The sequence below is a fragment of the Panicum virgatum genome, chromosome 8N, assembly GCF_016808335.1.
Source record: "Panicum virgatum strain AP13 chromosome 8N, P.virgatum_v5, whole genome shotgun sequence".
In the NCBI taxonomy this organism is placed as follows: Eukaryota; Viridiplantae; Streptophyta; class Magnoliopsida; order Poales; family Poaceae; genus Panicum; species Panicum virgatum.
In genome coordinates, this window is record NC_053152.1 from 50710957 (window position 1) to 50722935 (window position 11979).

The following is an 11979-nucleotide window of genomic DNA, read 5'->3' on the forward strand; positions in this document are numbered from 1 at the left end:
AAAAAGGCACTCGGCAAAGCCGGCTTCGCCGGTAGAAGAAAGACCGTGTGCGCTTCGCCGAGTGCTACACTCGGCAAAGAAGTTGCTGAGCGTTTTTCGGCCTTTGCGGAGTGTCTGAGACACTCGGCAAAGTACGCGAGCCCGGTACCTTCTTTCCATTGTCGTTTCTGAGGAATCTTCCTAGCTCATGTGTACCACAAACAGATATATATTAATTCATTTCTTTTCGGAAGAAAAGCGCACGTACATATATTTTTTCTGTATGTATATAGTATGCCGAATTAGATTGCATTATACCAAGTTTGGACGACTGTCCTTTAGTTGCTACCACATTACACGTACATACTTCTTTCTTGTTAGGGACTGAAGGCTGGACATGCATGCAGTTTAGTTTTAATTTTGCTAAATTATTTTGAAATTTTGCGCACCAGGAAAAAAAATTGCTAACTCCAATGTAAGTATATTGCAGCTGCTCGGTGAGCCGCATGGACGCAATGCCTGCAATGCTTTCATGTAATTTGTGGTGCCTAGAGCTTAGCGAGTTTATTTTCTGGAACTTTCTAATTAATCTATTTGTGTTTATCAGCTAAAGGGCCGCCGCCGGTAATAATTTACATGGCCCTTGTTTGCTGAAATAATGCAACCTTTGCCTGTGTTTTGGCTGCATCTTTGCTAGCTGCTACCAACTAACTGATGAGCCATGCGCTTTCATTCAACTTGCTTAATAGTGTCTTGATGCATGTGTGCCCTCCTAACATAATTGGGCAAAGGATCTCGCCTGCAATATATATGGCTGTTCTCTTCCAATGCCCACCGCTTCTGTGTTTCTCGTTTTATTTGGTTAGTGCGGCCACTAGTACAAAAATGGTCTTTGATCTTTGACATTATTTCCGGCTATTGTTGGATCCAAGACTAATGACGGCTTTAGTCCTTGATCCAACAGCTAGGAGGCGGTATAGAGCTTTAGTCCCAGTTGGAGCCACTAATCAGGACTAAAGATGGCTCCAACCAGGACTAAAGGGTCCTTCACAGATTAGTTTAAAAGGAACGTTTCTCATTCAAAGTTACATGTGCTATGTAGGTGGGATAGTAAATAAGCTATGTGCAAGGCAAGATATCTTAGATTCGAATCAGGGGCGAAGCCACGTTGTCATTAGGGGGTGCTAATGCACACCCTAAAAATGAAAAAACAGTGATCATACTCAAATTTTCACCATTTTGCACCCCCATGATTCAACCTTATGCACCTACGAGGCAAGCTCACTCCCCTCCAATTTACTTTAGCTTCGCCACTGATTCGAATCCTAGGTGCAGCTTAAATTTTTTTTTTTTGGTTACCTTGCACGGACCTTTTAGTCCGGACGGGCAACAAGTCAACTCTGTACTAGTTGGTGTAGATGCATGGTTGAGGTTCTATATATATATATATATATATATATATATATATATATATATATATATATATATATATATATATATATATATATATATATATATATATATATATGTTTGCTTGGTCTCCTTCCAGCAGATTGCTAGCTAGAGTGCGTGGCTATTTATTGTTACTATACTTTGCATCATGCATCCATATTATTTGGTAATTTAGAGTTGTGGTTTTTAGACAAAAGAAGAAAAAAAACATTATCACAGCCGGTGCATCAGCCAAACGATGCACACAGCTGCAGTGATAGTCTTGTAATTAGTTATTTATAAATCTAAAAAAAAGTTATTTATACCCCTTTCTGCAGCCCATGGATATGAGTACTGGATCTCTGGTGCTGTCAAGTGTATGTCATATATGCCCTATGAGAATGTGCAAAGTCCATAATGTTGTAGATGAATGCCGTTAAGAGGACTAAGAGCAACTCCAGCCGGGCCCTTAAATGGGACTCTATCTCTTGTTTTAGTCTCCCAATAGAAAAAACATCTCCAACCGGGCCCCTATACGAACCCCCATTTTGGGGAGGCCACTAAATTTTGGTCCAGAATCCCTAGAACTGGAGGCCCTCTAAATTTAGTCACACTGCTGGAGTTTGAAGCCCCTAAATTTTTATAAGCTGGCTCCTAAAAGCAATATAAGGGCTCAAATTTAGTCTCTCCGCTGGAGTTGCTCTAATATTTATAAGAACGATGAATAAACACTATCGGAAAAGCCCCTCAATGATAATATGCATTTTGTTCTTTATTTAGAGGAGAGAGATGGCTTGGGGGCGCTCTTGCAGCCCAGGTTGTTAAAGTTGCGTTTTCCTGCTCCAGTAAATAATGAACACAACTTAGAGTTGGGCCAAAATGAGAAGTATCCACATACATGTGAATAAGTTCATGCACAGTTATATATAAAAGGAAAAGGTTCAATTTTCACCCTCGAACTAGGATAGTCCGATTTTCAAACCTCAACTACCAAACTGAACAATGGCAGTCGTCCAACTACTGAAACCGGGCAATTTTAACTCTTTAGGTGGTTTCAAATATGGTCTTGTATTTTTTGAATTTTTTTCTAGCTCGATCTTAAAGTTCAAAACTAATTCATTTTAAATCAAGAAAATATGAAAGTAGTACCATAAGTTTTATAAATAAGCTACCTATGCTCTATTTGAATCTTGTTTATTAAAAAATAATAGGCATAAATTCATAAAAATATCAAGATCAAAAGTAAATCAATATTGCTTAAACTCAAGATCAAAAGTAAATCACAATTCAACCACTTGAGCTTTGTATGTCTTCACAATCTTGCCATACTTTATTTATTTCAACCTTGGGACTTCAATATTGCTTATTCTCTTGAGAAATTCCATCTTGAGCTAGTGATTTAGGAATGTCCATGATCAATAAAGATTGTTTTGATCTCAAGTCACTTCACCATATGGTTCAATAATGATTTGATGCTCCAAATTGCTTTGCTCTCCAAGGTTTGACTTGATGCTTCAAAACCCTTCAAGTACTAGCTACTTCACCCTAGTAATGGTCCATGATCCAAGTGGTCACTTGATTTATCTTTGCTTAGTACCTCGCTGCGTAGTCACTTGTTTGATTCCTACATCTTATCTTTGCCTTCTTTGAGCTTAGCTTTGCTTTAAAATCAACAATAAATAACCAATTTTGAATTCATGTCTTCACGAGCTTGTCTTGCTTTGCAATCTCATGTATTTGACAAACAACATCTTATTGTAGCAAGTCGTAGATAGAAACCATCATTATCATGTATGAACACTTGTTTCTATTTTCATCTACACATTGCTTGCAATTCAACAATATATTCCCTTATTTGATTGCATATCACACGAGCCAATGTCATAAATTCATTTACAAATAATTTCTACTCAACAACTCTTTAACAAATATATTAGTCTTTTAATCACGTTGTCATTCAACTCACCAAAATCCATTAGAAGCCTAGATGCACCTTCACATGATAGTCCGAATTTTAACAATGGTAGCCGTTGAACTATTGAAACCGAGCAATTTTAACAGTTTAGATGGTTTCAAATACGGTCTTGTATTTTTGAAATTTTTCCTAGTTTGATCTAAAAAATCAAAACTAATTCATTTTAAATAAAGAAAATATGAAAGTGCTACCAACATTTTTCTAAATAAGCTACATATGCTCTATTTGAATCTTATTTATTTAAACATAATCGACATAAATTCATAAAACGACACTAGGAACATGAATTGATTCAAAAAACTAAAAAGTAGAGTACTAGTAGATAAAAAAAATATTAACACCACTTTCATATTTTTCATATTTAAAATAAATTAGTTTTTAATTTTTTTAACTGAAACTTGAATATATTTTTTAATTTCAGTAAAATGAAAAAACAAACTTATGAAACCACTCAATTGACAACATTTGCCTAGTTTAAACAGTTGGATGGTCCTCGTTATCTAGTTTCGTAGTCGAAGCAGGTGGACAATCAGACTTTTGTGGTAATTTGAGGATGTAAAGCGGATTTTTCGTAATAGAGAATAAACATTCTTTAATCTATACCTGATCATGGGCTGGCCAACCTGAACTAACCCGTCCAAAAACCAAAAAAGGGACATTTACAAGCGTGCCCTTAGTTGAGCCGGCTTCCTCATTTCTACCCTTACTTCTCCCACCTCCTCAGATTTGCCCTCCCACGCGCGGAGCTTGCTCGGAAATCACCTCGGACGCCGTCTCTGTCATGTTTGCCGTCTCTTACATGTGGGTCCCACCTGGCAAGCTGTCTTTCCCCATTGCCGGATCCTATCGAGGTGCTCCTCCACGCCCCGCCCCTCCGGCGGTCCGGCCGTGCCGAGCTGGCCGGCGCGCAAGGCCGCGGCTCCCCTCGCCGATCCCCTCCCCGCGCCGTCGTGCTTTCGCTGCTCCCCTCCCCGCACCGCCCCTCCCGCCGCACCGGCCACGCCGCGCTCACCTCCCCGCGCGGCCCTGCTCACTGCTCCCCTCCCCGCGCCGCTCGCACTGCTCGTCGCCCCTCACGCCGCACCGCCCTGCTCGCCGCCCCTTGGGAGAGGCTGAGCTTTCCCCCGAGCGCATCCACCACTCCTTCCCCACTGGCTTGCCGGAATCGTGTGTTTTCCCCAAAGTCGCCGCCCACCACACTTCCACGCCGGCGAGCAATCCCCGCCGCTCCGAGTCGCCTCTGCCCAGCCGACACTTCGGTGAGCTCGCCACCACCCTCACCGTTGTTTCCCCCACGTCAATTTCCCCAGCAGTGCTGCCGTTTGCGCCCTCCACAGCATCCTTCCACCGCCGTTCCCGGGCGCATGTCGCCAGCCACTGTTGCTCGTCGGCCGGCCAATCCGAGGGCACGGGAGTACTCCCCACTTGCCCGCGTTGGTCTGCGGCCAGCCGGCCTCCCCGGCGGCCAGCCGGAGCACCGGCCCAGCCCCGTCGCCGGAGGGCGCTGCCGCACGAGCTCCTCTCCAGCCGGCCCGCTCGGGCCCGTCCCCGCGCCTCTCTCTCTCGGCCATGAGCACAGAGGGTGGTGACGGCGAGGGGTTGCCTTGCATACATACATTCGTCGACCGACACATGCATCCTTCACGGCGATGTCAAATCTGCAAACATACACGCACTCGCAAGCTCACAAGTCAGGCACTCTGACCACTCATCACAAGAGCGCGCGAGAGAACAGAAGATGGCAAGGTCCTCGCTGCGGGCCGCCGCGCTGCTCCTGCTCGTGCTCGCCGTGTCGTGGCTCCAGGCCTGCGACGCCGCTTCAGGGTTCTACGCGAGCAAGTGCGGCGTGCGGTGCGGGCGGGCGAGCGCGGCGGCGAGGGGCGCCTGCATGAGGTCCTGCGGGCTGTGCTGCGAGGAGTGCAACTGCGTGCCCACCGGGGTGGGGGCGCGCGGCGGCGGCAGCGGCGGCGGGGGCAACGAGTGCCCCTGCTACCGCGACATGCTCACCGCCGGCCCCAGGAAGAGGCCCAAGTGCCCCTGACCGCCGCGCCGGCCGTCAGGGAAGCGAGCTAGAGGCGGACGTACGGCGGGGTCAAATCGACGGATGAGATGTAGTCACTGGATCGGGCTATCAGCTACCAAGTCCCTGCTACGTATGTGTGCGCGTATCTCTCTCCACTAAATACCGTCCATATGCTAATCTACCGGTATGTATTACTACGGCAGTGTAGTAGCATTATGCGTGTGACGTTCTATAGTAGGTACTGCTACTTCGGATGATCCAAAGAGTGAGCTCGTTTGTATGGGTTCATGTCATGCGCGAGCCTCGAGTGTCAAAAAAAAATCTACAAACATACTGTTGGATGACAACTTCACTATCAAAGTTTCATACTCCTCTCAATGGGTCCGGGGCCGCAGCTCGCCGCTCCTCTATCTCAGCTCGGCTCCGCCCGAGTTCCCCTGCTCTCACTGGCTGGTGAGCCCCGGGTCCACATTTCAGTGAGAGTAGGTGGCGTATCTGTGTGAGCGTGAGGGTGCGTGTAGCAGATCTGGCCGGATATTTCGTGGGTTTTTTACAGATCTAATTATTCTTCAACAGAAAAATGCATTGTAAGACTTGAAAAATCACAATAAATTGTTGGAAGCTCAGAAAAATATGAAACACATTTTTATATATTCCTTGTTCCCAGGTCTATACTTTGGTCAAATTGGTTTTCATAAAAATTTCCACAAATTATCTATACACACTAAAATGCCTCAAATCTTGTTTAATTCATATTAAATTCTTATGAGCTCCTAAAATTATGATTCTTTTTTTGCTATGTTCCTGGAGATGTTTAGTATCTGAGATAATTATTCCATGCATGTTGGATTAGTTTTGCTACTCTAATAGGTTTAAATGTGTTAATAGCCCATTATCTTATTCTTTTTCACCATTCCACTTACACCAGGCGCCACTGTAGGTAGCTCTAATAAGGTTCAAAAATTTCTACAAAAAATATATTTAAGAATCTATATGCAAGTATGCACTAAATCTAAAATCTTGTTACAAAATTCAAATATTTGTGTACAGCATTTTAAAACTACATTTCCTAGTCATTTTGGATAAAATAACATAAATATCAGATGTGGTCCAAAAAATCTGAAACTTGGCATGGAGTCATATTATGGTCATAGAAGCTTGACATAAAAAATCACAAAAATTGACAAAATTGGTGTATACGTTGTTCACAAATGGACACATTTCCAAAGAAGTCACAGAATATTCAACTTCAGCTTCCTAATTTGAACTAGTTCGAATAATTTTTTCATTATTTTGACTTGACTTTTTGAATACTTAGTCCTTAGAGCCACATAAACTTAATTCTCTCACAAACTTACCCCTTTTTGAGTTTTTAGTATTTTCTAGCATTTTAAAACTATATTTCCTTTTTACTTTGGATAAAATAAAACAAATATCAAATGTGGTCCAAAAAACCTGAAATTTGGCATGGAGTCATATTATGGTCATAGAAGCTTGACATAAAAAAATCACAAAAATTGGCAAAAGTTGGTGTATATATTGTTCACAAATGGGCACATCTTCAAAGAAGTCGCAGAACATTCAACTACAACTTCCTAATTTGAACTACTTCGAATACTTTTTTTCATTATTTTGACTCGTCTTTTCGAATACATGTTCATTACAGCCAGACAAAGTTAATTCCCTGAGAAACGAACTTCTTTTCCAAATTTTACTATTTTTAGCATTTTTGAACTATATTTCCTACTCATTGTAAAAATAAATAAATAAATACTAAATGAGGTCCAAAAAACCTGAAACTTGGCAGGGAGTCATTTCATGGTCATAAAAGTATGCAATAAAAATTTCACAAGATTTTGCAAAAGTTGGTATATACGTTGTGCACATATGGCCACATCTCCATATAACTCGGATAACATTGCACTCGAACCTTCACCCTCGCTACCAACAAGGCCGAGAAGGCCTCCACCCTCGCTACCATCCTTGCCGCCCACGAGCTGGCCATCGCGGCCGAGAAGGCCTCCTTCACGGACACCACCGATGGCAGCAATCAGCGGCTCACCATGTCCGAGGTGCGCGAGCACGCGTCGCGGGAGTCAGCGTGGATCGTCGTCCACGGCCAAGTCTACGACTGCACTGAGTACCTCAAGGACCACCCGGGCGGCGCCGGCGGCGCCGACAGCATCCTCATCAACGCCGGCACCGACTGTACCGAGGAGTTTGACGCCATCCACTCCGATAAGGCCAAGGCGCTCCTCGACGCCTACTGCGTCGGCGAGCTCGTCGGCGCCACTGACACCTCCTCTGCGCACGGCGCGTCCAGCAGCCTCGCCCCTATCCGCGAGGACGGGGCCATCACCAGGGGCGCCCCGCCGGCGCCCGTGGCGCTGTCCAACCCGCGCGAGAAGGTCCCCTGCCGCCTCGTCGGCAACGAGGAGCTGTCCCGCGGCGCCCGCCTGTTCCGCTTCGCGCTGCCGTCGCTGGACCAGGTGCTCGGCCTCCCCGTGGGCAAGCACATCCTGGTGTGCGCGACCATCGACGGGAAGCTGCGCATGCGGGCGTACACGCCGACGAGCACCGTGGACGAGGCCGGCCACTTCGAGCTCCTCGTGAAGGTGTACTTCAAGCACGAGCTCCCGGAGCTCCCCAACGGCAGGCTCATGTCCTAGTACCTGGCAGCTTTGTTCCGGCAATCAACCGCGATGATCACTCTGCTCACAGGAGGAAGAACGCACACGAACACGCTGGGAAAACAGAGGATTTTGTGCGGCTCAAATCAGCTCCGCGTTTTCTCTGTTTATATAAGCAAAAGAACTCTGATTTACAGGCCACGATCTGCACGATCAGGCACGACGCACAACCCGCCATGATCTCCACCTGCTGCGCCATCCCACAGGTCAATCATGGCGTGAAGTTCGGGACTCCACTCGCCCGGCTGAAGCGCGCACGGCGAGAGGTGGACGCGCTCTGCTTCAACTGAAAACAGAGCTCTCAACACTAAGACTGAAACTCTGAAAACGCACACTAACTCTGTAAACTAAAGCTAAGTCTGAACTCTGAAGCTGAACTGAAACTTGAGCTGAAACCGTGCATGCGGACACCTGAATTAACCATCAAGCTTCACGGTCGACGGCGAGCCCCGTAAGGCGAGCCGCCTCACGATGGTCGCCGGCGGGAGCGGGATCACACCGCTGTACCAGGTGATCCAGGCGGTGCTGCGCGACCAGCCGGAGGACCGGACGGAGATGCACCTTGTCTACGCCAACCGGACGGAGGACGACATCCTCCTGCGTGGCGAGCTCCATCGGTGGGCGGCGGAGCACCCGGACAGGCTCAAGGTGTGGTACGTGGTCAGCCGGGTGAAGCGGCCGGACAACGGGTGGAAGTACGGCGTCGGGTTCGTCACGGAGGCCGTCCTGCGGGAGCACCTGCCAGAGGGCAGCGACGACGACACGCGGCGAGAACAGGGGAGGTGGCGCGGCGGGAGGGCCGGGCTGGCGCGATGGCCGGGACGGCGCGCCCGGAGGGGTGACGCGGGGAGGGGAGCGGCGAGAGGCAAGAGCAGGGCGGCGCGGCCGGAGGGGTGACGCCGGGAGGGGAGCGGCGAGAGGAGAGAGCAGGGCGGCGCGGCCGGAGGGGTGGCGCCGGGAGGCGAGCGGCGAGAGGGGAGAGCAGGGCGGCGCGGTCAGAGGGGCGGCGCGGGGGAGGGGAGCAGCGAGAGGCGAGAGCAGGGCGGCGCTGCCGGAGGGGCGGCGCGGGGAGGGGAGCGGCGACAGGCGAGGGCAGGGCGGCGCGGCCGGAGGAGCGGCGCGGGGAGGGTTGCGCGGCCTGGGCTGCACGGCGAGAGCACGGCGGCGAGAACAGGGGAGGCTGGTTCGATTTGGAACGCGGATTGGGAAAGTGGCTCCTGTTGGCTAGGCCCCACCTGTAAGACACGGCAGGACAGACGGAGACGGCGTGGAGGGGTATTTCCGATGGGAGTTCGCGCGGTGAGGGGTAAAACTGAGCACGTCTGTGAACTAAGGGTAGAAGTGAGCAAGACAACTCAACTAAGGGTACGGTTGTAAAAATCCAAAAAAAAAACCCCGACTCGAACCTTTATATGCATGGGCTAGGTACAGGCCAGTTTTTTTTGGCTCGGCTAGATATGAGCAGGTCTACTTTGATCTATTGCATCCAGACATTATATATATTTAACCATTTATAACTTGTGCAATAGAAACTAGTACGATGATAATTTGATTAATTCATCGGTTGTAGACGGAGGAGCCGTCGTCGCTCCTTGCTGTGGCGTCGAAGTTGCCGGCCCTGGGATCGGTGCAGCCCTGGGGGACGGGCACGCGCACGCCGGCTTGCTGCGCCGCCTTGCCGTAGAAAGGCATGTCGTCGGCGTCGCCGAGCGCCGCCTCGCTAAGGTACTTGTCCGCCAGCTGCACGCGCTTGACGTTCTCCTGCTCCGCCCCAGCATGTGCCCGTACTCCAGCAGCTTGGCGATCGTCATCTTGGGCTGCTCAAACTTGGGTGGGCCCTCCTTGGAGTTGACGAGCTTCCTGCCGATGTTCTCCACGCCCGTCTCGGCGACCCACCGGCGCACCTCGTCGTCGTACACCGTCTCGAGCTCGCCGGCGCTCATGACGACGGGGTTGATGCCCATCTTGGCGAACACCAGCTCGCACTGGAACGACTTGCCCTGGCCCTTGCCGCCCCAGATCCCCAGGATGAGGGGCACCTTGATTTTGGGCCGGGCCATGAAGTTCTTGGCGATGTGGACGACGAGCTTGTCCATGAAGGCCGGCGCGATGTAGTAGCCGTCCTTGATGTTGTCCCAGGCAGTGTAGTCCCTGAGGCCCTGGCTGATGTACTCGTAGGAGCTGAGCACGGCCTCGTGGGTGCCGTCCCCCATGGGCGCCTGGAAGAGGGAGTCGACGAGGCCCTTGCCCCTGGTGATGTCCTGCTGGTCGTCGGAGACGTCGTAGGCCAGGCCCCTCCACCTGTCGGAGTCCGTCTGCTTCGACTCCTCCACCTCCTGCTTATAATTACTGGCGAAGACTCTGCTGCTCAACCCCCTGCTGCCATGGCGGCCACGGCAGCTCCTCTGCAGTCTGTTGAGCTTCTTCTTCCCGAGGAAGATGCTCGGCGTCGAGGCCTGCGTGTGCACATCATCAATCGACATTAAGAAGAAGCAAATAAAGCTATCCCGTCAATCATGAACGAATCAATATAGTTCCACCACCGGCGGCGCTGCGACGGAGGTGGTGGAGGAGAAAGCAGCAGCAGCCATGGAATCATCCAATTACTACAATGACGATGATGATCGAACGAACTCAGCAGCCTATTATATATAGTAGTAGAGTACTTAAGGCACTGCAGTGCAAGTGGATTATTAACTGAGCAGCAGCCAGTACCCAGTAGTATGCTCTGGATCCTTCCCGATTAGTGATATTGCATCCATTCACTCCAGTACACTGCATCACTTATCAGTGCCAATGTGGCAACACAGCACAATGCAATGAAGCAGATACTACTCCAGTAGCTAGTAGACGATCGACGTGAATGATGAATGAATATTCTCCCATTTATCACATCTTAGCTGTTCGTCGTCGTCTGATGAAGAGTTACTATATGCTCCACTGCAGAGCAGAAGCGAGCAAACACCACACGCTGTGGATCGGATGGGCCACCACCCACAACCACAAGAGGCAGGCCCGGCCCACCCTTCAGTCCTCCTGCCCAGCTGCAGCCCACGACGAGACGAGACGAGCCAAACCAAGTCAACCAGTGGGATCTCCTAATGTTTGCTGCTTGGCAAGAATGCATATTTTGCTGGTGTATACTGTGAGGTTCGTAGGTAAACTTCTGGTGTGCTTAAGTCAGTAACCTTTAATGGACATGCTAATTTGAGAGTTCTTTAGAGTGATTAAACAATAGCATTAGTCAAATGTGCAATTAACCTCTGTAATAGGACCCCCTTGGAGCTGTAGAGGCGGATGGGGAGTGCGGCGGTTGCTGCGTCGTCGAAGAAGATATTGCGCTGGGCATGGGTGCGGCGTCGAAGAAGCAGCGCAGAGCTAGCTGCGGGCAACGACATGGCACAGACCTTCCCTCCACTACACCTGCGGCCCCTCAGGTAGCTCTTGTTCCGTTCCTCCACAATCCCCATCTCTTCTCCAATTTGACTGAACTTGCAATCAGGCCAGTACAGTGTGATGCTCCTGCTACTACTGAATTGATAATCCACCCGATCAACTTCACTAACCAGAATTAAGAACTGTACAGACCCATTCCAACTTTAAGCAAAATAATCCCAATGTTGCACAATGTTGTATGTCACTGATCCTAGGTTTCAGAAGCGGACTGAGGAAATGGATCCAAAGTTACAAACGTTGGCATTAAATAACTAAAACTTCTCAACCACTTCATGTTTTTACCCACTTTGCTATATCATTAAGCATGGGATTGAAGTAGTTTGATCTTATTTCAGGGTTTAAAGGCACAGGATGTCTTCAGAGCTGAGGACAAGCTTTTCAGATTTGGTGGCGAGTTCGCCAACCCGGACAGAGGGCAAATCTAA

At 48.9% G+C, this 11979-nt stretch overlaps 1 protein-coding gene and 2 pseudogenes across 1 annotated transcript; 2 read left to right on the forward strand and 1 right to left on the reverse strand.

The window, feature by feature from the left end:
- The first annotated feature begins 4068 nt into the window (after nucleotides 1-4068).
- On the forward strand, nucleotides 4069-5774 carry LOC120684572 (peamaclein-like). Its single transcript, XM_039966427.1, has one exon. It carries the CDS (start codon nucleotides 5124-5126, stop codon nucleotides 5424-5426), a length of 303 nt encoding a protein of 100 aa, XP_039822361.1. The 5' UTR covers nucleotides 4069-5123; the 3' UTR covers nucleotides 5427-5774.
- A 1452-nt stretch (nucleotides 5775-7226) lies between these two features.
- Nucleotides 7227-9085, forward strand: LOC120685241 (annotated as a pseudogene).
- A 538-nt stretch (nucleotides 9086-9623) lies between these two features.
- On the reverse strand, nucleotides 9624-11568 carry LOC120685242 (annotated as a pseudogene).
- Nucleotides 11569-11979: the final 411 nt, after the last annotated feature.

Excerpts from the sequence above, each read along its gene's own strand:
- LOC120684572 (XM_039966427.1), top strand. The coding sequence starts at position 5,124 with ATGGCAAGGTCCTCGCTGCGGGCCGCCGCGCTGCTCCTGCTCGTGCTC.